General features: G+C 39.2%; 1 protein-coding gene across 2 annotated transcripts; it reads left to right on the top strand.

The window, feature by feature from the left end:
• Positions 1–606: 606 nt before the first annotated feature.
• lrrc4bb (leucine rich repeat containing 4Bb) lies at positions 607–11,988 on the top strand. 2 transcript variants are annotated; one of them, XM_084741022.1, is made up of 4 exons: positions 607–757; positions 3,349–3,545; positions 7,827–8,431; positions 8,540–11,988. In XM_084741022.1, the coding sequence occupies exons 3-4, from the start codon at positions 8,189–8,191 to the stop codon at positions 10,535–10,537; spliced, it is 2,241 nt and encodes a 746-aa protein (XP_084597148.1). In that variant the 5' UTR covers positions 607–757; positions 3,349–3,545; positions 7,827–8,188; the 3' UTR covers positions 10,538–11,988. The 2 variants fall into 2 exon arrangements, with proteins under 2 accessions (XP_084597148.1, XP_084597147.1); XM_084741021.1 differs by lacking the exon at positions 607–757 and having other exon boundaries at positions 3,131–3,545.
• The last annotated feature ends 13,099 nt before the right edge of the window (positions 11,989–25,087 follow it).

Here is a 25,087-nt window from a genome sequence, read left to right on the forward strand (position 1 = left end):
GAGGTATCTTAAAGGGAAAATTCACCACTTTTTTATGTGAATGTCCAGACAGTGTTGAGGATAAATGTAGTCAGTTGAAGCAATGAATTCCTCAGTTTGTGCTGTATTGACCAAGAAGGCTGACGTCTCCTGTCTACATGTACACATGAGCTTCTGATGCCTTAACTTATAGCTATTATTCTGTTGGCCAAAACATAGTGTTAGCTGGCAAAAATATTCATCTATCATACCCCTGGTTACCCTGAGGTTGAGACTAGAAATCCAAGCTGAAGCAGCCTGTAGTTCTTCCTTAACACCAGTGACATCACTATGACACCACTGGATGCAGGAAGCAGGAGAACTCAGCTTTCTTTGTCTGTCTGTATAGCACCCTGAGGAAATCATCGTCACATAAAAATATCTTTAAATATATCTTTCATATTCTATCACAAATAACAGTGTAAACAATGAGAACAGGATTCTCAGAAGTGACCAGTTTAGGGAACATCTGGGTTGAATCAAAGACACACACATGCATACGCACATGCACACATATACACAGATGAGACTTTATAAAAAGAGGCCACGCATCTTTGCTCTAGCTTTCTATTTGTCAGATAAACTGCTCCTCTTATGCACTAAGTTCCTGTCTGTCTCATCTCTCAACTGCCACCACATAATTTGCGTCACAAAAAAAAGGAGTTTGTATGGAAAACCAGATGTCGGCTCACTGCACCGGGACAGGACAATATTGTCACACTGGCCAAAACAAAACAAGGTAGGAGATCTTTATCGCTCTAATTTGATATCTGTGCAGTTTGCCTAGTCCTTAGTGGCCTAAGTACTGTCTAAATGTCAAAATAAACTTTGAAGTTATCTGCAGACTGATTAGGAGTCAAAAAGGCACTTGTGTGTTTGAGTAATTGCATGAGACTTAAAACTGGTTAACTTTTAGTCCGAGTCACAGAACCTCTCTGTAGTGGACTCTCAGGGGAAGAGTCCAAGGCACAGAGCCTCCAAGCATATAGGACAGGCCTAGAAGTGAGGTAAAGAGACTCCCGACCTGAGGGTTTCTTTAAATTGACCCAAAAGAAGCCTTGCAAGAATAAGCAAGGGACTGCAGAAAGAGGGCTCAAAGAGTGAGCTTAAGGGGTTTGTCAGTGCAACTTGTTCACTTAAATTAGGTCTAAAACCGGCTAGTTAGCTCTTCCATGAGCTCAGAAAGGCTACTAAAAGGTAGAAAGGCTTATCTAAAGATCTAAATGTGAAGCAATTCACTGGATAAGGAGTGACACACCAAATAATGCAGGATAAAAGTGCAGCAAAGCAGTTTCCCTGTATTAGGATACAGAATCTGAAAGTACTTGTATGAGAGATTGGGTTAAATAATTACAATACTATTAATGTCGACAAACAGGCATAATATAGAAGCAACTGATAAATCTAAACACACTACAAAATGCTAGAAAAGTGAAAAAGGCAAACTAGTCTGAACAAAACTTGCAAAAAGCAGTGTATGAACCAGGTTGAAAACACGTCTATAAGCACTCAATAAAGTCACACTAACAAAAGTAAAAGTGAGCAAAGTGAAGTAAAAGTACTCAAAGAATCACAAATAGGCTAAAATACAAAAGAAATTTGAAGCGACAAAATTTACTTAAAATTTTGTAAAACAACAGCAATAATTAGAAAATAAGAGTGAAAGCATAAGTGTGAATGATACTGGCTGAGTTACTGAGTCGTGTATCTGTGCAAAGTACTGTTTATTGCTGTACATTGATATATACTGCTGAAAGTGCTGTGTAATATTATATAATATATACCTGTATATATTTTTTCCTGGTGAGTGTGTGTGTGTGTGAAGCTGTGGTGTTGGCGAGACGCCAAAGTCTGACTGACTCTGAGTGCTGAGGAGAGAAAAGAAAGGCGTTTTTCGAAGTCCACAAGCTAAATATCTTGGTAGAAATATATCACAATACAGATACTGATGTTTGAATGTTCCTTCTAGTGTCAAAGTGAATGATTTCAGCTGTTGACGGTTGCCATACGCTGTTATGTTGATTGTGAAATTGTGACACTCTCTGAACTGAAGTACTGAGTAAACTGAAGTTGATCTTTGGTGTTACTGAAGTTTAAGTTCTAAAAGAGTCTGTATGACACTATGTGTAAGTTGAATAATGTCCATCGGAGTAGTAAATTGCTGACGAAGTACATGTTGGAGTGTGCTGATGTTTGTGTTCAACGTAACTGTATTCTGAGACAGACCAGCTGCAAGGGAATGGTTGATTTGTCTAAGACCGGTGTGTAGTGTTGTCTAAACTAGAAATGAGTAACTTGGGATTGTGCAGATGACTTTTACCACGTTCACCATCAACACAGACTGAACATCCACATGAAAAGTGCAGAATTTCCCCTTTAAGGTTTGGATTTCATAGTGCGCAAACCTCACAGGACTGCAGAGTGTTTGCTCTCTGAATCTGGATGCTGATAGCAAATAATAGTGTTGGTGGTGGCTTCCTTATGTACAGCTTTAAATCCACCTCTGAGAACTGCTTTGAGTAGAAAAAAACTCATATGCAAAGACTGCAGAAAACAGAGCTCATTAGTTTGCTAGATTTAATCTTAGCTGGCCATTACTAAAACGCATGTGCTAGCTCTGCACATTCATTATGAATATGGACATTAGTAGGCCTACGAAACTCTTTAAGACTCAACAGAGCAGAAATGTTTCTTATAGCACACCTTTTGGACTGTTGTTTCAACAGTAAACAGGTGTCTGTCTGAAAACTAACTTAAAATGCTTGAAATTTCCCAGAAATGAGAAAAATACACTGACTTAATTTATTCTGCTTTTCAGTCAGTGCTGCTGAGTCATATTAATAAATATGACTACATACTCATTACATGCATAGATCTTACGTATGCTGCACCGGGGATCTTAAACCAAACCTGCAGACTAAAATCAACCCAACAGATAAATGAATCTTGCAGCATTCAGCACTAGATGTGGAGATTAAACGTTTAAATCATCTAAAGAGCGCAGGTACATCCATAAGTAGCTCCTTCATCTATTCTTCTAATGCTGCCTTAGTGGGATTCAGGCTGAAACATACGGAATGTGCGTAAAGAGCCGCTTATGCTGGACGCAAAATGCTCTGCCCACCGGGCGCCGTCGCGTTTGCTGCCTGCGTTCCTCTCCAAGGATGATAAGGCGCATGGATGCACTCGTCCCAGACCTCGCTCCTAAATGTGATAATACTAACATCATTTTCTCCAACGACCCCTTAATCTGATCTCTGTGTTTTTTCCCCCTCTCCTCCGTGTGTATGTGTGTGGATTGTGTTCATCTTTAACCTGCCATCACTGTAGCCCCCCGCGTTGCGTTGGCGCTGCGGAATAGCCTACAAGAAGAACAAGAGCCAGCTCACAGCCGTGGAAACAAGCGAATCAATTTAGGGGGAGAAGAAGGAAAAGGAGAGATTGGAAAAACCTGACGATCGGGAGAAAAGGGGGACGAAGGGGAGAGAAAACATCGACCTCACGCCGCAGACGCCTGAAACATTAAGGTACGTGTAAATTTGGATGTACAGGTAGAAGGGACTGAAATGGCCGGCGTAATTATTGCATTTGTTACCTAATCTGCATGGATGGTGAAGCTACTCACAGGATGATGAAGATTGAATGATAAAGCGTGCAAATATTGCACAGATGCACAATAATTTAAGTGAATAATTAATATCAGCAAAAGATACAGTCGATGTCAGTTGAATTAAAGCTGTTGTGTTAAAATAACACGGTTCCTTATGTAAGCCTGTGCGTTTCACATGTCCTCACATTTTATTTAACAAGAAGAAAAAAAAATACAGAGCCTATATGGATTATTTTTGGGTGCAGTCATGTTGTCATTACCCTGAAGAGAGAATGGATGCAAGCCATTTTGTAATGCAGCATGTGCAGAATTAGGCCTATTCAGAATTTCAATTGCGTTCCCGAGAAGGTGCGCCGTAGTGAGCGCAGCTGCATAGATGAATAAGGCCATTCTGTTGAATTGTAGGAGATATTATGCTAGAGGCTATATGATGAGGGGAGATTGCAGATTAGAGGTTGCCACTGCAGGAGAAATTGTCAGATTATGCCTTTTTTTTTTTTTTTTTTTGCTTTTTTTCATGACTTTATATGAGAAAAATATAAAACTACAATTGTCATCAGTTGAAAGTTGAGAAAATATTTGGCATAAACCTACATTTTCTCTCCCTAAATCTCTGCTTGTGGTGAAATGCGTCCCATCCTACCCTGATTCCCACGTCCTGAATCAATCTAGTGTTGTCATAGTTACAGCAGATGATGTTGGCCCTGCTGCACCTGTGTCGCTTTGTGTTCATCTCTGGGCCATCTGTAAATACATGAGGTCTAATTGGGGCCTTGTGTAGGCACACACAGGAAACAATCCCACAGCCCAAAGAGCACCTCAGTGTTTATTGAAAACAACGCCACGATTTTTGCCTCTTCATAAACCTTAATGACTCTGTTGTGGAGAGAAGGGGCATTGATACAATCAGGCGCTTACGATGATGTGATTGGTTTGTAGCAATTGGTCAGCAGCTTGCAGCTAATTTGTCTTTTCACGACTGAGCGCTTTCTCAGGCCTGATCGAATAATCAATATCTACATGGTTGCAATCTGCTCTTGACATGGAAAAACGGCTGAGATCAAGACAGAAGAAATACCTGAGTGAAATTGGTTAGAAAAAATGCATTGCAGCCGGTGTTTGAACCGTTTCATAAACCCTAAAGAAAACACATTTTGCACAAGGATGAGAGCTGAAGGCCGCTGGCGAAGGAATTGGCCCTCAGATGAGTCAAGGTGTAATATTCTAGAAGAAAAAAAGAGCATCGTCGGTGTACGCTGTTGTTCTTGTGCTCTCATGTGGTGGAGAACTTGAAGATGGGAGGTCAAGGCAACAGGCGTCCTGCTCTCAGATTCAAGGTCTCTCCCTTAATACAATTTCTCCCTGTGTGGTGTTTTACATTGGTTGTCTCTCCCTAATGACTTTTGCCACCTTAGTGCAAAGATGAAATATAGCTTGATGCCATTTTGACAAGAAAAAGATATACCAAACAATTTATCTTTACAGCTGCCAGAGGACTTTGTCTGTTTGGAAATGCATCTTTCCTGTAACAATGCAATAAGGACTGTAACTAATAATTATTTTCGTTATTGATCAATTTGTGGATCATTTTCTCAGATAATCTATTAGCTGTTTGGTCCAGAACATGTCAGGAAATGGTGGAAAAAGACAAAAGTGATGTCCTCATTTGTCTTGTTTTGTCCACAACCCAAATACATTAAGTTTACTGTACAAAAAAAAAAAAAAAAAAGCTGAAATCAGACAGATTGGACATTTCTTTCTAAAATTAAAAACTCAGAACAATGAAGTGATTATCAAAATAGTTAGTGATTCATTTAATAGTTGACAATTAGTGAATTAATTGACCAATTGTTGCAGCAGAAGTACTTTAAAAGGGCATTCTGCATTTTTGCTATCTTTTTAGACCCATATTTTGTTGAATACAACTGAGCTTGAGCATGTATTACATTTGTGGAGAACAAACTTTTCCATTACCTATATTTGCATTTCAAAAATTGTGACAGTAGCAAGAGAAATCCTCCTGATTCTTCAAATCATATTCACCTACTAATAATTTCAAGTTAGCCCCCATCCATAAGAAAAAGGAACCCTAAAAGTGTTCATATATATTTATATAAGTTACAGTGTATGAAATGCTGTGTGAAATACTGGTATCTATTATTTGACCAGTTGCATATTTATGATGCTGTGTTTTGATGCTTTCATGAATCATTTTCTGTTGAGTTAAACACTGTAACTATCAAACCACCAATCTGGATCAGACACAATTCTGACGTCTGGGACCGACAATGAATTTTTCAGTCAGATTATTGAAATGCATAATTACCTGCTGGATGGGGATGAGAAAGATATAGCAATGTAAAGAACACCATAATGAGGAGTGCTGCAAAGGGCCTGCATACAATAACATTTAGCATTTGTATTCAGAAATCTACATTTTCCTATTAGAGATGCATAATGTGTTGTTGTTATTTCGCTGTGGCAGTTACAGTTGGGATGGTAGTGGATATGGATGTGTGAATATCTGTGTATATGTGTGTGTGTGTTAGGGAGAGGGAGTCTGTGGGATGTGCAGAGCATCTGAAAAAGTCTATTTTTAGCATGCACTCCCTCATGAGCTTTCTTAATAGCTGCTTTAAGAGTTCTCAGAGCTATGTTTTTAATAAAGACTGATGTTGACCTAATCCTCAGACCTTGTAGATACTAAGATTCATGGCAAATTTGTTCCCTCTGTTGTGATATCGAAGGCCAAGGTTCAACTATGGGCTTTCTCAGGTTTCCCCGCAACATATATTTTCATATACAGAACTGGATTTTCAATATTTAGTGTTTGTTCCTCTACATAAAGGTATCTACTGACTGAAAGACTGTTTTATTTTTACTGTTAGATTTTTAACGTCAACTGCTGCAATAGGAATAAACATTAAGCTTTAAGTCAAATATTTGTTAATTTAGCCCATAAAGGTGCTGCTGATCGGGTTTGAACAGCAAATGTTCATCAAGCTCAGCTAAACACAGTAATGTGGAATAGGGCACTGGACAGTAAAAACACAAGATGGTGAGTGAGCAGGTTGCCACAGCAACGGTGTTTCTAGGAGCGCATGCATCGTCGCTGCATAGGAGAGGAGATGCTAAGGACTGCCATGAAACCTTTTAAAAAATAACACATTTATTAGACAGTAAACATATGTGGAATATGTATTCAACAATGATCTTGTATAAAATATCCATAATTGCAACACAGTGCTCATACAAGTGACAAGAAACAAAGATCTTGCTTGTTTTCAACAGACAGCACAGGCTTGTGACTGCTAGAGTCATAGTGTCGAGCATAACGTGCTTGAGAAAACAATGAACACTTTCTATTTGGTCTAATCATTACAAGAGAAACAGCCCAACCTTTTCTAAATTTAGTGAGTCTGCTGATGCTTGCAGTCATTTCTGCTTCAGGAAGTGACAATCTCTTAACCAAAGGCAAACAAATACACATTTATGCATACTAAAGCGATAAAAACACCATCTTTTTTTTCTTTGCTCGTAATATTGTCGTCATTTTCATATTTGGTTCATCAACTTTAGTGGCTGGGGATCTTGTCTGAGTGTGCGTTGCTTATTGTACACAGCATGTGCAATGCAGTAAAATTTCAGGAGTCAATAATCATTCCTTCGTATCTTAATTGCTAAATTACTGCTGCTGCCTCATGATGGACTGCATGAATCTCTGCATTAACCTGAGGTCTAGATGAATCCACTAGCAGTTGCAAACCTTGCATCCTTTTAAATGTGATATTCTACTCCTGTATGTGACAAGAAGCGTACCAGTATCATAAAGTGGATGTCGAGACCGTCATCCTAATGGGTCTGCTGCAGCATTTGTGACCCAGCTTGACGTTTTAGAATTTTGTGGCCATTTCAGACCATGACCCAGATGTTAAGTTCAACCTATGAAGAAAATGGCAGCTGACTCACCAGTTAGACTACAGGCCACAATTTGAGAGCCACCTCTTTAGAAAAGAAAGCCCTGACCCAGCTTGCCACACACTCTGGTGACCATGCGCTGTAATACATTATTTTGAGATGTAAATGCAGTCCTTGGAATTTATGCATGTATGTGCTTGGGTAATATCTTAAAACTACTGCACTGTGCACTTACTTGACCTCCTTCCTCTGTCTCTTTTTCTCTTTCTTCCCCCTACAGTGAGACGCCTCTACAGAGACGACAATTTCAAGAGCAAATCCTCCCTCAAATTTGATTTCTGTTCTAATAATTGTCATGGGAACAAAAAATACAGTGTTCCCCTAAAAGGATATGTTGAAAAGAACAAGGTGTTTGATAGGCAAAGAAGCTTGAGCAAAGTATAATAAGAGCCTATTAATGATAAACAGAGCGTTTAACATATCATTACACTTTATCCGCTCATTTTTTAAAGTGACTACTTAAAGGAGAAGAAACAGAATCAGAGCAGACAACATGAACATCAAGATAAGCACTTAAATTCCCCTGTTTGGAGGTGACTTATCAACATCATAGCAATAGGGGTGGGTCATGACTCAGTTGCCATGCGTGTTGTCATGGTGACCAGCCCCTGTACCCCTTCCCCCCTCCTCTGGTTGGTCCAGCTTTTGTTGTGGTTTCACAACCATGGACCTCAGCTGACAGAGGCAGCACCCCCCTGCCCCACCCTCTGTACCTGCTCCAATCAAGCGAGCCGTGTCATCTGTACGAGGAAGAGTTTAGATCAAGTCCCAGACAGTATTTCAGAGAACACAAGATACCTCAATCTACAAGAGAACACAATTCAGGTAAATATGGTTTCAACAGAACATACATACAGACTGAATTAACATATTTCGACAGCAGTAATTCTGATGTTGCTACAACATGCCTCCATGTTTTTGTTTCCACACCAGGTGATCAAGTCTGACACATTTAAGCACCTGCGGCATTTGGAAATCCTCCAGCTCTCCAAGAACCACATCCGGCAAATCGAGGTGGGAGCTTTCAATGGCCTTCCCAACCTCAACACACTGGAGCTTTTTGACAACCGTCTCACGGTGGTGCCGTCGCAAGCCTTCGAGTACCTCAGCAAGCTAAGGGAACTATGGCTTCGAAACAACCCCATCGAGACACTGCCGGCATTTGCCTTTCATCGTGTTCCCTCTTTACGCCGTCTTGATCTAGGGGAACTCAGGAAGCTGGATTTCATCTCAGAGGCAGCCTTCGAAGGTCTGGTCAACTTGCGCTTCTTGAATCTTGGCATGTGCGGCTTGAAAGACATCCCTAACCTCACCCCGCTGGTGCGACTAGAGGAGTTGGAGCTGTCGGGGAACCAGCTGGGGATAGTCAGGCCTGGATCTTTCCAGGGCCTGGTGTCACTTCGCAAGCTGTGGCTAATGCACTCCAGAGTGTCAGTTATTGAACGCAATGCTTTCGATGACCTCAAAAACTTGGAGGAGCTCAACCTCTCCCACAATTCCCTGCATTCTCTGCCCCATGACCTCTTCACCCCTTTGCACCAGTTGGAGAGGGTACATCTCAACCACAACCCTTGGGTGTGCAACTGTGATGTACTGTGGCTGAGCTGGTGGCTGAAAGAAACAGTTCCCAGCAACACCACATGTTGTGCTCGCTGCCATGCGCCCCCAGGTCTAAAGGGAAAGTACATTGGGGAACTAGACCAGAGCCACTTTACCTGCTATGCCCCGGTGATTGTTGAGCCACCCACTGACCTCAATGTCACCGAGGGCATGGCTGCGGAGCTGAAATGTCGCACTGGAACCTCGATGACCTCTGTGAATTGGTTCACTCCAAATGGCACGCTGATGACCCACGGATCATACCGCGTTAGGATCTCAGTGCTTCATGACGGAACACTGAACTTCACGAATGTGACCGTGCAAGACACTGGACAGTACACTTGCATGGTAACCAATTCTGCTGGAAACACCACCGCAACCGCCGTGCTCAATGTGTCCGCTTCAGACAACAGCAACAGCTACAGCTATTTCACCACTGTCACTGTGGAAACAGTCGAGACAGTGAGAGGAGATGAGGAGAACTCGGCAAGACAGTATATTAACGAGACCTTCATAGATTTTCCTAATCCTACTGTTCAGAAAGGGGTGATAGAGGGCCGACCTGACATCACTATATCGCCTTCTCTCTCCTCTCTTTCCTCACTGTCTCCACGAGCCAACAGAGCAACTGAAAATGCAGTTACTGTGTCCATAATGGATGTAACTAACATTCCCGGCTTGGATGATGTAATGAAAACAACCAAGATCATCATTGGTTGCTTTGTGGCCATTACTTTTATGGCAGCTGTAATGTTGGTGGTCTTCTATAAGCTGCGGAAGCAACACCAGCTACACAAGCACCACGGCCCTGCCAGAGCCATCGAGATTGTCAATGTAGAAGATGAGATCGGAGCCGGGGCCGGGAGTGGCATCTCAGGGGGGTCGACTATGAATTCTGGCACTGGGGGAGAAGGAACCCTAAGGATACATCATCCAGAGATAGTCAACCTTCCCAATATTGGCCGTACAGACACCCTCAACCATTACTACAAGACCCATCATTTCAACAACAACGTGATGGGTCTTAGTATTGGCTCCGAAGGGATGGGGCCAGGAGGGATCCTCAACAACAAGAACCAGCAAGGCCAGGATATCCCAATCTCCTGTACTTCGGTCCCAATCTCTACATCTAATTTGCTCTCCTCATCAGGCAATGGCACCAACACCAACCCCAGCTCTATGTCCCCACCGCTGCCGATGTCGCTCCCCATGCCTACCATGGGCTTACATGGATCGATCAAGGGTTTCATGGGCCAAAACCAGAATCCCCAAATGGAGCCTCTTCTCTTCAAGGGGAGCTCGAAGGAAAACGTCCAAGAGACTCAGATCTAAAAACAAAAACGAGAGTATAGAGGGAGAGTGAGCAAGAGTCGGAGACAGAGAGGGGATTGATGTTGGGTTTATGCGCGGAATGATTAGACACTAGAGTGCATTGACATTACACCAGGAGAGAGGATAGACTGACACGGCAATACACAAACACATAGACTTATCCGTGACAGTGTACTGAGCCAAGGATTACCACAATGGGCCACTTGTGTTTGTAGTAACGATCATGGCCATGGAGATCAAGGAATGGACATTGCTACAATGTAAATCTGTGCCAAAGCAAATGTTTTTTGCAGTTTCTACAAGCTGTGTTCTCATAGAGAAAAACTAGCCTTTCAGAGTAATCAGTCCCCAAGTTGTTGTTGGCCAGCAGAGATGAAAGACATGCATAGCACTCACCACACTGAAGATCGGAGATATTACAGAACAAAATCCAAGAGACATTTTTCTTCCACACAAAACACAAGCCACACTCTCTCTCGAGTGACTCAATAGACTCCCTCAAGGTGACAATTATGTAGGCATAAATAGATGGACAAAAAGGTACAGTGCAGTACAAACTACTGTGAAAAATCCACAAATTATATAAATATATTTTCATTTAAATATGTATCATTGCAGACTCCGATGCAGAGATATTTTGGGGTGGATGTATAAGCTGGTATAGTTTGTTTCTTTGTGAATAATCAGGGGCGGTGTTAGTGGAGGTTGGTTATGATACATGTTTTAAGTTTGGCTACTTCTCAGAAACATAAGGGCTCAATTGCAACACTCATTGTGAATCTTTGAATTGGCTTTGTGACATAAAGTCCATTTAGGTTGTAGAACAGTAAACGCAGATCTCTGTTTGACAAACTTTTTTCTGTTGCTTCAGTAATAATCATTACAAACTTTTGTGTTCTGAGAGTGTATTATGTATTTTGTAAAAGCCAGCTACTTGGTATTTGAATCGACAATTCTGATACTTAAATGCCAGCATCAAATAATGGTAAAACGATGTTCCACAAACACGGAAAGGTGATCCAATGCAGAGACCTGTATGGGTAAAAATAAAGTGTTGACAATGTGTTATTTGAATCAGATCAGTAGCCAGATATTTGCTTTTAGACAGGAATTTGATATGACCTCCTTGCTCATGGTTACCATAATCATGCCATAAAATGCTGTCATAAGGATGATTAAACATCTGACTGCAACAGCATTCAAGAAGGGATTAAACATCCATCTTTGGATGATTGGAATGAATGGAAATGTACAGTATATTAATAATAATAATGTCTGGTTGTATGACAATTGTAAGATCCACATTTTTACAGTGTAACTTTCATATGTTAAATGCCATTTACGCTTCTTGCGTTTCAACTATGTATTTCTTTATTTTTGTTAGTTTGATATAATGTGTACAGTTGTCTAGCCATGTATCATTACGTGTGAAATAAATCAATCATATATTGGGTTGTGGCTGGTCAATATGGCAACCACATAAGTAAAGAGTGAGACATTATGCAGGCCTCTGTGCTAAACCTGGATTGAATGTATGGTTTGTGGTTTAGCCATTAGTCATCCTGTTAATGATAGGTGCCATCTGCTCTATTAACATGCTCAGACGGGCTTTTAGTCACTCTCCTATACAGTACATGCTGCACAGACACTGCTTGTTTTGCAAAAATGAGTGTTTTTAACAGAACGAGATAATCTTATTCTTTAACAAAGGCACTTTATTCCTCACTATGCTTCACTGTAAAAACGAAAAAGTTGAGAAAACTCAAAAATTCAAGGCAACTGACTCTTAAGTTTTGAAAAAGTTTTACCAACTAATAATGTTTTGTTGTAATAATTTCCGTCTCCTCTTTGAATAAACTTGAATCTTTGAGTTTTAGAAACCCCCAAAAATTGTATTTCAAACACTATTGAGTTAACTCATTGAGCTGAAAGTGAATAGTGGTTAATAATTTAATATTTTCGATTGTAACCATTTCATTTTCGCACAGCTCACTGTGAACGATTCTGAAATACAAATTTTTGTTTCTAGAAATTCAAAGAGTCATCAAAAACTAAAAAATCTAATGAAGGCCGGTGCCTTGAAATTATGCGTTTTCTCAGGTAAAAACTATTAGCGTTCTCCCATGATGATTCTTTTGTGCTAGTCTGAAAATGGTTTGAAATTGAAGAAAAACATACACTGAAGAAATTACCTTTTTTGGGTAAAAGACTATTTATCAAGCAAGAACCCAAAATGTTTGTTGCAATTGAGCACAAACTGGACATACAACCAGTTATTCCTGATAAATGTACCTGAGATAGTATTATGAAGGCATATCAACAAGGTTGTCAACTGTAATGCAGCTCTGTATGTGATTTTTGCTGGGTTTATTTTGTTGCATATATATATATCTATATATATATATATATATAGGAGCTGTTTTATGTGAGTGATGATGGTTTTTCTTATCAGCAACGAGCCCACACACATCAGATGAAAAGAGAACACTGAGACTGGGTTACACCAACAAAGATGAATTTAATTACAGATGAGTTCTAATCAGAGTTTAGATTATTATTATTATTACAAACCAATTTCAGTTTAGTAGATCCAAGTTTACTGATTTAAACCAAAAGTAAGTGCAGCTTAATCAACATGGAGATTCTTGCTTACCCAAATTAAAATAAATATTAAAGGGACGGGAAACATTACATTTTGGCTGCTCTGAATTCCTTCAAAAAGCATTACGTTGTTTGCTAGTGACCTAAAAAATCAACAATATGTTACATTGTTTGCTAGCAAGCTAAAAAGTTAGTTAAGCTTGTCAGAGATGCTCTAATTTGTCCTCTGATGAGAAAAACTTGTTTGCCTAATTATCAGCTGAGGTGAAATTTATTTTTTTTTCCTCAATCCTAAAGAAGGTAGCCATCTTAAAAGTTAAAACCTCCTCAAATGTAAATTTTAAATTTATACTTTTACTGGATCACATTTCGACTTGGAGTTTAAAGATAAAATTTAATCTAGGTTTAGAGGACAAAGAGGTTTAAAGAGAGGTTTACATTTAATGTTTGTTGGTGCAGATTAAACCACTTATCTAATCGTGTTTAAAAATGAATCCTTGTTGGTGCAACCCAGCCCGAGAGACAGTAATAATGGTGATGATAATATGAATGATAATATCAGACAAAACCCACCCAGATTGTACTGTCACAGAGGTTAATCCATGAAAGGAACATCTCCGACATCAATGCCCATCACGTTCGTCCCGTTAAATGCTAAACATCTAAGCCATCTTTTAAAACGTGTCTGGTTATATCTACAACGCCATATGCAAACTGATCGATCAAACTCAGGTTGTCTAAATTGCAGCCATGTTTTTTCTCAACTTGGTGTTTTCTGGTCGTGAATCTCATTCCAAAACATAGTAAATGTAAATGTGTAGACAGATCTAGTGGGCAGGGTTCAACCGTAGCCCCACAGAGACACAAATAGAATATAAATGAAGGCTAAAGAGACAACATATGGCCGCTCCCTTCATGTGCTACATTCGGTGGCTCTGCCGTTGGATTTCAAAGAGCATACTAGATACCTCCTTGTGTGCTGCGCGTGAGGGTGCGTTCCTGCATGTTAACTGTGGAACAAACCTTACCTTTACACCGCTGTAGCAGTGTTTTATTGTGATGGTGACTCACCTAATCAGTGCAGAAATGTTCCTTTCATGCTGTATCTCTGGACACCTGCAACACGCACAGTTTATCATCATTATTATTAACATTTAGAGGAAATGCAGAAGGGCTTTGTTGCATCTTAGTATAGTGGCTGCCATTGTACATACAGAACTTGATGCGGTTTAAAAGGAGCCTTAATGTTAACAAATGTGTGACCCCTTTTAATGAAGCTCACAAGCTTGAGACTGGAGTCTGAATATGTGCAACTGTACCTCACTGTATTATATTATGGTGGTGAATTGATGCAGCTTGGCTACAGATGGAGTACTGGCATATGTATATCCTCTGCACCATCCGTTTGCTTACAATGGATGCTTCAGCCCAGATGACATTTCTTGGTTTGTCGGAAGCAAAACTCCTTAATGAAATGGATTATCATATCTGAGACACCAAATTGCAAGACAAGAAAATGGACTGACCTTTTGGTCCTTTAAAGGTAAGCGGTTCTGTTTGATAAAATAATATAAAAATAAGCTGGGTCTGTTTTGAAAGCTTTTTAAAAAGAGGAAAGAGAACAGTGTTAAGCTCTAGAAAAATTTAGATCTCTTTAATACAAAATAATGATTGAAAAAATGTCATTTTGTGTTGTTTTTTTTTTTTTTTCCTTTTTTATTTTGCAGTTGTTGGTTGTACCTCGGTATGTGATATTATCAATTTGGGTCTTTATGTATTGTCATTAAATGTAATTTTTTTCACGCGTTCATCCAGGTACACAGTGTGGCAGAAGAGTATTTCTTCAATTATAGCAAGATCAACATGTGCTGTACTTGCACTTCAATGACTGTCATACAATGACTGAGAGGTATATTATTTCACTGTTTGCTACTTCTGTGACTTCGATTTTACGCCCGCTGTAAGGAGTTATTCTGCTATTAGAGACATATACCACTTTCATTCTTTGTTGTGATTTCATCCTACAGAGCACCACGACTAACTAAATGAGAAATGAGTTAACAAGTTTAACATGATGATGTTTCAAATAAGTTATTGCGTGAAATTTTATAAAACAAAATGAAAAAAGTCTGAACAATAATTGTGTTTACACTGTTTTTTGTTACTTCTTTTTTTTTTCCTTTGGCTTTACTTTTGCAAATTGCACATGGGGAAGTTAGCCTTGAAATGTTGCCAGAAAGGGATTTCTAACATGTGGTTAACCGTCTGTTTGGCCCAAACGATGATCTTTTGTAAACCTAACCAAGTGGATTTGTTGCCTAAACCTAACCAAAGTATTATAGAAAAGAGAAAGAAAAACAAACAAATAAAAAAAAAAAACCTGAACGAACAAACCAAAAAAAAACAATTGAAGATAAGAAGTCAATTAAGTCACCAATAAGCTTCACATGGGAGTTGAATATCAGTCTCCTGGGTAGAAGTCCTACACTTCAGCCTGGTCCAGATGTGGATTTGGTCATGCTTTATACTATGTGATGTGACTTCTTAAAGCCTTTCTTTCACAAAAACAATTTCTGGCCAACAACTTTCTGACAGACAGATTGTTAAATCTGGATTGTTAAAATGGCAGACAAGCCCTTTTCTGAGTTTTTGGCAGAAAGTCCAGTGCATGAAAATAAGGATGTCCTGCACCTGGGCCACAGAGATAAGGTGTTCTGGGCAATTCTGAGACAACAGAGAAACTTATCATCAAAATAATGTTGAAGAAAATTTCCAAATATGCGTTATTTGGAAAAGCCAGCCACATTTTAAGAATATTAACAGTCCTACAGTGAATGTAAATGTCTCCTAGCTCATGATCACTAATGTAGGTAACTGTTTTGACTGTACTTGTCTTAAGGAAAGGTTAATGACCAGCAGTTTCAGAGAAAATTAAATTTGGGACAATGGTTGTAAAGTCAGGGATGGTTGAAAGTAGAATTCAGGTCAGTTGTGGGGAAAAAGTGGAAAAAAGTTATTCTTCGTTGTTCCCTTCAATCGGGAGACAGGAAACAGACTTTCAAAATAAGGCTATGGTCGAAGCCCTTGTACTCCTGCTATGTGCACAATTGTAGTAGCTGGTAGCTTGTTATATACAGTAAAGGTCCACACAAATGTTACAGTATTACAGCAAATGTAGCTGCACAGAATTTTAAAAAGTGCCAGCTGATAACAAACTCAACCAGTTGAACAAGTTACAGACACTTTAAATACAGAAAACAGATTTCTTGAATTGTAAATATCTGTAATCATTAAAAATGATTATTTGACTGTATTAAAGAACACAAACTTCTACAGTAAAATTGTATTGTAATGCCAGAGGTGGGCTCCTAATTTTAATTTTAATCTGTTAGCCTTTGCTGATTGAAATCCTAATAATAAATTAGTTGACTAATTGATTAAGAGGGGTGGCTGTAAAAGAACAGTCATATTAATCTAACAAATTCAACACAGCACTATTACGTCCTGTAATCACTACGGCATGGCGACCGCCTTAATAAATCAAATGGCCCATCATATTACATTAGCATAATTGTACATTAACCCACACTGCCATTTTTTATTACTAGCATATGTTGTGAATTTAAAGAAATCAGAGAAATAGTTAAAGAGAAAAGGAAACACAAACAAATCAGGTCTTTTAGTGAATAATTAGACGTTTTCCATGCAAGGCAGGTGTAAAAGCAACCCAGTGAATATGGGTTATGTTGCTTACATCTGCGGATGAGGTGGATTAACTAATTTTTATGCTGAATAAGAATGTGCAGGATGCTGGGGCTTCATCAGGACATTATTTTGACAAGTTCTTATCTTGAAAGCATTGACAAAATTTAGTTTGATTTATGGTGTTGTACACTGAAAAAAAGAGAACTGTTAACAAATTTATTATGTTTTTTTTTCAATCAAGGTAATGAGTTTAATTAATACAACTGCTTTCAAAATGATTTGAAACAATTTATTTGTGCTACTAACTGAAGTAAATTTTTAAAGTTGGTTACCAAATATTTTTCAGGTGGCTATACACCGATAAAAGAAAATTGTTCATAAATGATTTTTTTCAGACCAATTTAACAACTTACATTAACACAACTGCTTTGAAAATTATTTGAAACAACTTAATTTGTCTGTGTCTTACAAAGCTTTCAAAGTTTTTTTCGTCCTAAGATTCTCTTTGCTCCAGTGTAATCTGCTCTTCAGCTCATCTGCATGTTCCAGATTTGATATTTTTAAACTTAATGTCGAACCCCGCGCTGAGGTGAAACTGTATGGACTATCACAGATGTCCGCCGCGCAGCACAAGTCCAACCCGCGTTACAAAACAACAACCTCAAGGGATTCATGCAATAACAAATGCATCAGCCATGAACCATGACAGTGAATTTGAATTATATGTTTAGATAAAATGTTTGGGCATGGAGAGATTGTACTTGGAAATGTCTGAGGGGCACTCTATGCAAAGTCATTTTCTTGAATGTAATTGTGCCTGGCTTGTGCTCTGGTCTCTAGAGATCTCAGTCTCCCATGAGACTTCTTGGACATAATCTTAAAGGCCTGCACACTGGAATCGCAATAGAAGAGACAACTGCAGTACATTGTGGCTACATGGTAGTATTTTCTGAAGGCTGTAACCGAAAGCAAAGCAAAGATATCAAACCAAATGTTCTGTAGCACCTGGAGGTGACTAATTTCGAAGCAGATTATTAATATCTGTGTTCTGCAGCTTCTTTGCTGTTTCTTAGCTTGTGTTAGTAGTGAGCAAACATATAATGAATGCGCAGAGAAGGCTTGAATTTGCCTTTTTTCTTGCTATGTTTGAAAAGGGTAACGCTCATATGAAGTGGGGGCTGTGAAGTGAGCAAAGAGTGTGTGTGCAGCAGAAAAGAATACATTAATATGCACTAAAGATGAAAGAGAAATGCTCAAATGCAAATACATTTAGAGCATTCTGTGATCTTGGCATGAATATAATGTGACGGAGTCGGGTCATTTTGAATTAGAAAAGGTAGGATTTCAAAATGACAGTTGCAGCTCTTGCGGCATAAAGCAAACATATACCACAGGAGGCATTTTTATCAACATAAATCCCCTCTTGTAATTCAAAACTACGTATTGTATTAAATATAACATTCTCCCTGTACGGCGCATTGACGTCTCCCTTTGCACGCTTATGCTGCAGTCATTTTCTAGAAATCCACAGTGTCTGCACTATCCTCCCCTTTTCCCTATGCTGTCTTTTCCCTTCAAATTCAATAACCTCCCAGCTGTGTGTTTCTCCAGGGATTCCCCGGCTCCCCTGGCCCACAGACAGACTGCAGAGTCTGTGGGGAACCTGACACAACATAAACTCCACTGTGAAGCAGAGGTGTCAGAGTCTGTGGGCTGCATCTCTGCTGATCGAGGCACCATGAAAATACGAGAGCCTTTCATTTCTCCACACTTTAAAGGCGACAGCGAAACAACACATGTGTTCAACACGAGCGTGGTGTGTTCGATATATGGTTATGTGGGCTGTAGTCATAGCAAAAAAAAAACTAAGTATAGATTCTGTGGCCTATTTAAGCATTGTTTATATGAGAATGGACTACACGGAACCGTTAGCAGGCTTAGCTCGAACTGAGAATCCAATGTATTATGGAAAGTATGAGGAGAAGATCACAGTGACCCAGTTGGACTTATTTTGTGTAAGATGGATAAAAAGAAAGCCAGAATCCTTTTGATTTAAAGTCTGCTCTTTGTTTAAAGATTCAGTTTTTGACTGTTATTACATGAAACGATGTTGGTGAATTATGAGCTTACTACTGCTGTTCTCAGAGGGCTTTCTCATACTGTACTGAACATACTTTGCTTTTGTTTCGGTCTATATTTAGATTCCCCTCTCTATTCTCCCAGTATCATTAAGACTGAGCCATGCAGTAGAGCCTTTGACTTGGGAATATTGTTTCTTTCCGCACCCAAAGATCTATTAATTAATAATCCACAGAGAGAAAGAGGATACACAAACATACTTCAGGGAGGCTATATTGGTAGACATGTATCATGTGTACTTTGCAAGCACTCAGGAGCTCTTGTAACACCAGACACTTCTTAACCTCTTCTGGGGATAAAACACTCAACCTGACCAACAAGGCATGTCACCCGGAAAAAGATCCGTTTGTTTCTCTTTCGGCTAAATGTAGCTGAAGTGGCGTGGAATAGAGCTGCTGCTGTATATGTGTGTATAGGCTCGGTTTGACGATGAATTGTCAGGTATTCATGCCCATTTTGTCATGCCCAAGAGCTAATATTTTTATTTATTCATGTATGCATTTATGTATAAGTCAATCTGACATAAGGAATTACATTTTCACCCCTAAAGGGATAGTTCAGATTATCTGAAATAGGGTTGCATGAGGTTCGTATCGATAGTCACTGCATTATCTACACTAGATGGTGGTCAGCACATCTCAGGTTGGAGAAGCAGAGAAAACTACCAGCACGGAAGTTAAGAAATGTACTGCAATGGACAGGGTCAGCAACAAAATGTATTTTAGGCTCTTCAAAAAGGTCCACCTAATAATACCCTATATTTAGAATATTTTCACAGCTTAACTTTGCTTTCAGACAGCCTTTTCTGACGATAAACCACTGTTATACAAGCCAAATATTGCTCCATCCAAACCAACCAAACTCCATAGATAAAATCAGTAATTTTAGTTCGCAGAGCTAAGAGGGAGTTGCTGGTCTACTGCTGGCTTGATTGGTTAGTTTGTTTGTGTTACTTTGTGACTTTGGTGTTCTAAAAGGCTAGTTTGGAGTCACAGAAGTCACAAAATAACACAAACAAACTAACAGATGGAGGCAGTGGTAGACCAGAAACTCCTGTCTTCTGCAAGGTAAAATGGTGATTCCGCCCATGGAGTTTGGTTAGTTTGGAGAAGGTGATATTTGACTGATATAATGGCTGTTTCCCATCAGAAAAGGCTGTCTGACTGCAAAGTAAAGCAGTGAAAATATTCCAAATTGTCACTAAATTTCAATCACACTGATATGGATTTGTTTTAGGTGGACCTTTTTAAAGTGGCTAAAATACGTTTTGTTGCTGACCTCGTCCAGAGCAGTTCATTGCTTAGCTTATGTGCTTGTGAGCCGCTCTGCCTCTATAAACTGGGAGTATGCCAACTGCCATCTATTGTAGGTAATACACTGACTATCGATTAGTACCTCATACAACCTATTATCCCTTTAAAGTTCATTCAAAATGTTAATTTTGCTGAAATTAGTCTGATTTTTTCACACACCCTAATTTGCTGTAGTGGGTCAGAGATGAAAATATCTCTCTTGATGTTGAATCCAAATGAAAATCTCTGAAATGCTCTTAAAAACAGAGCACAATGGACTACTTTACAATGCTCTTTAATCGTATTATATGTTACCAGAAATAACAGAAAAGAAAGGGCTTTGTTCATAAATATCTCACGAACACTCTTTGTTACATGGTAGGCCTATGCTGGAAGACGTGATTTAGAGTAATTGCTTTCCTATGAATATTTTGTTTCCAGAATACATTATGAACAGACACTTCCTGTTTAATTACTGGAGGAAGGTATACGAGCAAATTGTTCCCCAGTGCATGCACTCCCACACACAAACACACTTTCCAGGCGCTGTGTTGATGTTGTTGTTAGATTATTACACTTACTTGAGTATTGATTTACCATAACTGCAGATAGGGGTTAATGTTGCGACATGTTTAGCTTTTTATTGCTCTCTGAATTAAACAGTGACTATTACTTACCCTGCAGATGCTTCAGTAATTTCAACATATTCAGCTCTGGTGTTAATTGTTAAAGGAATAGTTCATCATTTTGAAAAAAAATATATTGATTTGCTGTCTTGCTGAGAGTAAGATGAGCAGATTTATAATACTCTCATGTCTGCACAATACATATGAAGCTACAGCCATCAGCCGGTTAGCTTAGCTTAGCACGAGGGCTTGAAACAGGGAGAAAAAGCAAACCCAGTTCTGTCTAAAGGTGACAAAATCAACCCACTAGCACCTCTAAAACTCACTGAGTAGCAACAAACTACACTGTCACATTTATGGCATACATGGTGTTGTAACGTACTTTTTTCGTAAGGTATTTCCTACTATTTCCCCCAGTTTTTAGTTTAGGGCCGCCCACACCAAGAACTATAACTGTAACAATAAAAAAAATATAGTTCTAAGGTCATTGTAACTTAAATGTATGGTGGAGTCAACCACAGACTAGAATTAGAATTAAATTATTTGTAGTTATAGTTGTAGCTCTCTGTGTAGACAGCCCTTTAGCTAACTGAACCAGCTAATGGCCGTAGCTTCATAGTTTACTATACAGGTATGAGAGTGCCAGCAAGTGAAAAAAGCACCTGGTTATAAATAAATTGCTCAAAGTACAAGTTACTCAACATTTCAGTATTTTTTTTAGGGTGCAGACTACTACAATTATTAAAGTAACATTAATATTGAAGATGGCATGAGCCTATTTTAGGTTAACTGTTCTCCGAAGCGCATCAATTTAAGCACAACAGAAGCTGTGCATGAAACATGAAAAGTGAACATAGCTAACATTACCTAGATAACAACATTTTCACCTACAGTATGTGCAGCTTACTTCAGTGAGGTTGCAGAGGTTGGAAGAGGAGAGTTAAAAGTAGATTAGTGGCTCAAAAAAAAAAAAAAAAAAAAAAAAAACTCAAGTAAAGAGTAAAAGTAGTAGATCCTTGATTTAAAAAATAATTTTTTTTACACATGTGGGTTATACCCACCCCAGGAAATATGCATATTTCCTAAAATATTAAACTAATAACTCACTCTGGATATTGGATAACAACATCTGCTAGAGTAACTTGTATGATAAATAAAGTTTTTATATGTGATATTGACCTACTGCTTAATGAAGTATTAGATGAGCGCTCAGGGCTGAATTCAGAGGAAAATCCTTGCTAATAACAAAAAGCAAAAGGGTCAATTTCCTGTTATTTTTTTTCACCCTTAATCATATTTTCCTTTACGGATGGGAAAATAAGGCTTTGTGACAATATGTCTCAAAATTATTAAACAAAACTGCCCTGACACTGTCTGTAAACATTGTTTTGATTTTGCTCTACCCAGGAAGAAATCACTGTATTTCACTGGACACAGAAGAAGAAAAAGGACCGACACGGAGATTCCCTGCATGGATAACACAACGATATATGAACAAACTCATGAGACTGTTTCTCACATCCTCTTCCTCCCATCTTGCTTATTCTCCTTTTGTCCTGAAGAAGGACATTTTTGTCCCATGGGGAATAACAATATTGACGTCAAGAGATGAGTTATTGATTGAGAGGAGAGGACAGTGAGACAGTTGACGTACAGCAGACTACATTCCTGGTACCAAGCGTCTTAAGCATTCATACATGTATGTGGCATGTATGAAGGAAATTTCATTTCAGTCCGTGCTGATACGAATCTATTGAGTTTTGTACAAGCAGACATATACGAGTAGTGAGGAGGATGTGGGCGCTCGTCTCCTCTGCAGGCCACTTGAGCTTTGCTGCTCACTACAAATCTTTACATGTTGGGAAATTGATGCAACGCTGCTTTGTTCTAACGCCTTACGATATATATGCAGAGATAATGAGATTGCGTTCTGTCTTGATTGAATGGGATGATGACATCGATATGAAATAGCGCTGGTCTTCCCATGGCTTCAGTGTGTATTCCTCATAGATGCATCTTCTTGTCTAGTGGGTCATTTGACCTGCACTGGTTTGTGCTGATTGAATCATTGGAAAATATGCTTGTTTTCCAATGATTCAATCCATCCAAAGCGCATAAGCTGCTCAGCCCCAAACTAAATAGTTCTAAATAGAGCTACACCAGGTCTGAGTCTGTGCCCAGTTACATAAACCACCTTTAGTTTCAAACTACAGATGAAACTCTATGAAAAATTTACAATTATAGTGACCAAAATGATCAGTTATCAATATTATCACAGTATTGTTAAAATGTGCTGAAAAGGTTCAGACAGTAATGATACACACACTGAAATCATTTCACCGGCTTTTATATTCAAACCTCTTGAACGGCATTTGAAACAATAATATTGATTGTCTGGAACGTCATCCCAGTTTATTGTGGAATTGATTATTGTTTCATCCCATTTAAATTTGTCCCTTAAGCTAAATATTTCCCTAAGCTCAAGGAAGCACTTAAAAGTGTTGCATAAAGCCTTTTATGTTGTTTTCTTGCCTGTTGTGTTCAGACTAGGCCTCCACTGCAGTTACTGTCATAATACAGTGCATGTGCACTTCAGTTACCATGGTTACACTTTATTCACATCACTCTTTAATGTAACTAGAAAACATTGTTGACAGTCATTAGCTAGTGTAACAAACACAATTAGTTAGCCTGTGTTAGCTAAAAATGGACAGCAAAGAACACAAGAAGAAATAGCAAGCAAAAAAAATGAGACAAACGTCAAACAGGAGTTAACAAAAACTAGTGAGTTTCAATGAAACAACATAGCTCATGTAAATATGATTCAGTTGCTGCGTCCAATATTTCATACTTACATGCTAATGAGTATGATGACAACAACAACATGTTGATAATGCTTGAATATGAATCTAAGTAAAGCTACACTTTGCTAGGCGGAATAAAGTTCTGAAAAGTAGTGAATTGTTGGCACGCCCTACCATGGTTATGACATATAAACATACTACTGCTTATTAACACAAAAATATGTTGACAATAGTACACTTTTTGGGTATGTAGTGTATAGTATGTGATTCAGATGTAGCTAGGGTTATATAATGTTTGGTTCGTGAGCTACAGAGTTTCTAGTGCGTCTCTAACAGGTTGCTACATAGCACTCAGAGGGACCAATGGATTTTCTTTCTCCCTAAAAATGCTTCTTGGTATCTGTCCTCTATTTTAATCACCATGAATTCAGCCATATGTTCCATGAATTATTTTACTTATGAGTCCCTTAAAATTTTCTGAGGAAAATGGTTACCAAGGATCTTCTATAGCAACACATAAGGGAGTATCTAAGAAGATAAGGGCAAACACCAGAGATTATTTTTCCCTAACAACATTCTGAGGAAAACCTAATGGTGATTTTATGCACGGTCTGTGTCTTTTTATTCCTAAATCGTGCTCAAGAAAGGACAGGAACTGGCTCTGCAGAGTTGGTCAATGTCACAGAGAAAAGAAAAAAAAAGAAGTCAAACGGCTGAGCGGAGACATGTCTCATGTATCATTTTGAGGAAAATATCAATGACCATAGCAACATACAGAGCAAATAGATTCCCACTGGCAATTATGCAAATGTGGATGTGACATGTGAGTGTGCGCCCAGCGTGATGCGACGAGAGGGGAATTCACCACCACCAACACTTTGGCTGCTCTGCCGCCGCCGCTGCTGCTGCTGCTACCATTAGCATTAGCATTGTTCACACATCCCCTCATCTCAGGCCGCTTCCACACCCCTCCCCCTCCCACCACCACCACGTCTCCATCCTCCCCTCCTCCTCTTCCTCCTCCTCCTCCTCCCTGCCTGCCTGCGTCCTCTCTTTCCTGTTCTCGCTGCGGTGTTGCTATAGCAACGGAGAAATGTGGGAATACCTCCGTCCTTCAGAGCGAGAGAGAGAGAGAGAGAGAGAGGCAGGCAGAGAGGAAGAGGGAGAGGATGGGAGACAGACAGAGAGTGAAGGAGTAGACAGAAGAAGAAGAGACAAGAGGAGAGGAGAGGAGAAGAGAAGAGGAGCGAAGGAAGCGTGGAAATGACTGTTAATTAAAAGACAGCAAGCGAGTGGCTGTGACTCACTGCCTGAATGGACACCATTGCCTGTCACTTAGCCCCCTGACTCCAAGCGTTTGTCCCCCTCCTCCACCCTCCACTC

This window comes from Lutjanus erythropterus, chromosome 17 (genome assembly GCF_056507025.1).
Source record: "Lutjanus erythropterus isolate fLutEry1 chromosome 17, fLutEry1.hap2, whole genome shotgun sequence".
Taxonomy (NCBI): Eukaryota; Metazoa; Chordata; class Actinopteri; order Lutjaniformes; family Lutjanidae; genus Lutjanus; species Lutjanus erythropterus.

Bases quoted from the DNA above. Each gene is read 5' to 3' on its own strand.
- lrrc4bb (XM_084741022.1), top strand. From the start codon at position 8,189: ATGCGTGTTGTCATGGTGACCAGCCCCTGTACCCCTTCCCCCCTCCTC. The intron at 8,432-8,539 runs GTAAATATGGTT...TTTCCACACCAG, and splicing joins TACAAGAGAACACAATTCAG to GTGATCAAGTCTGACACATT.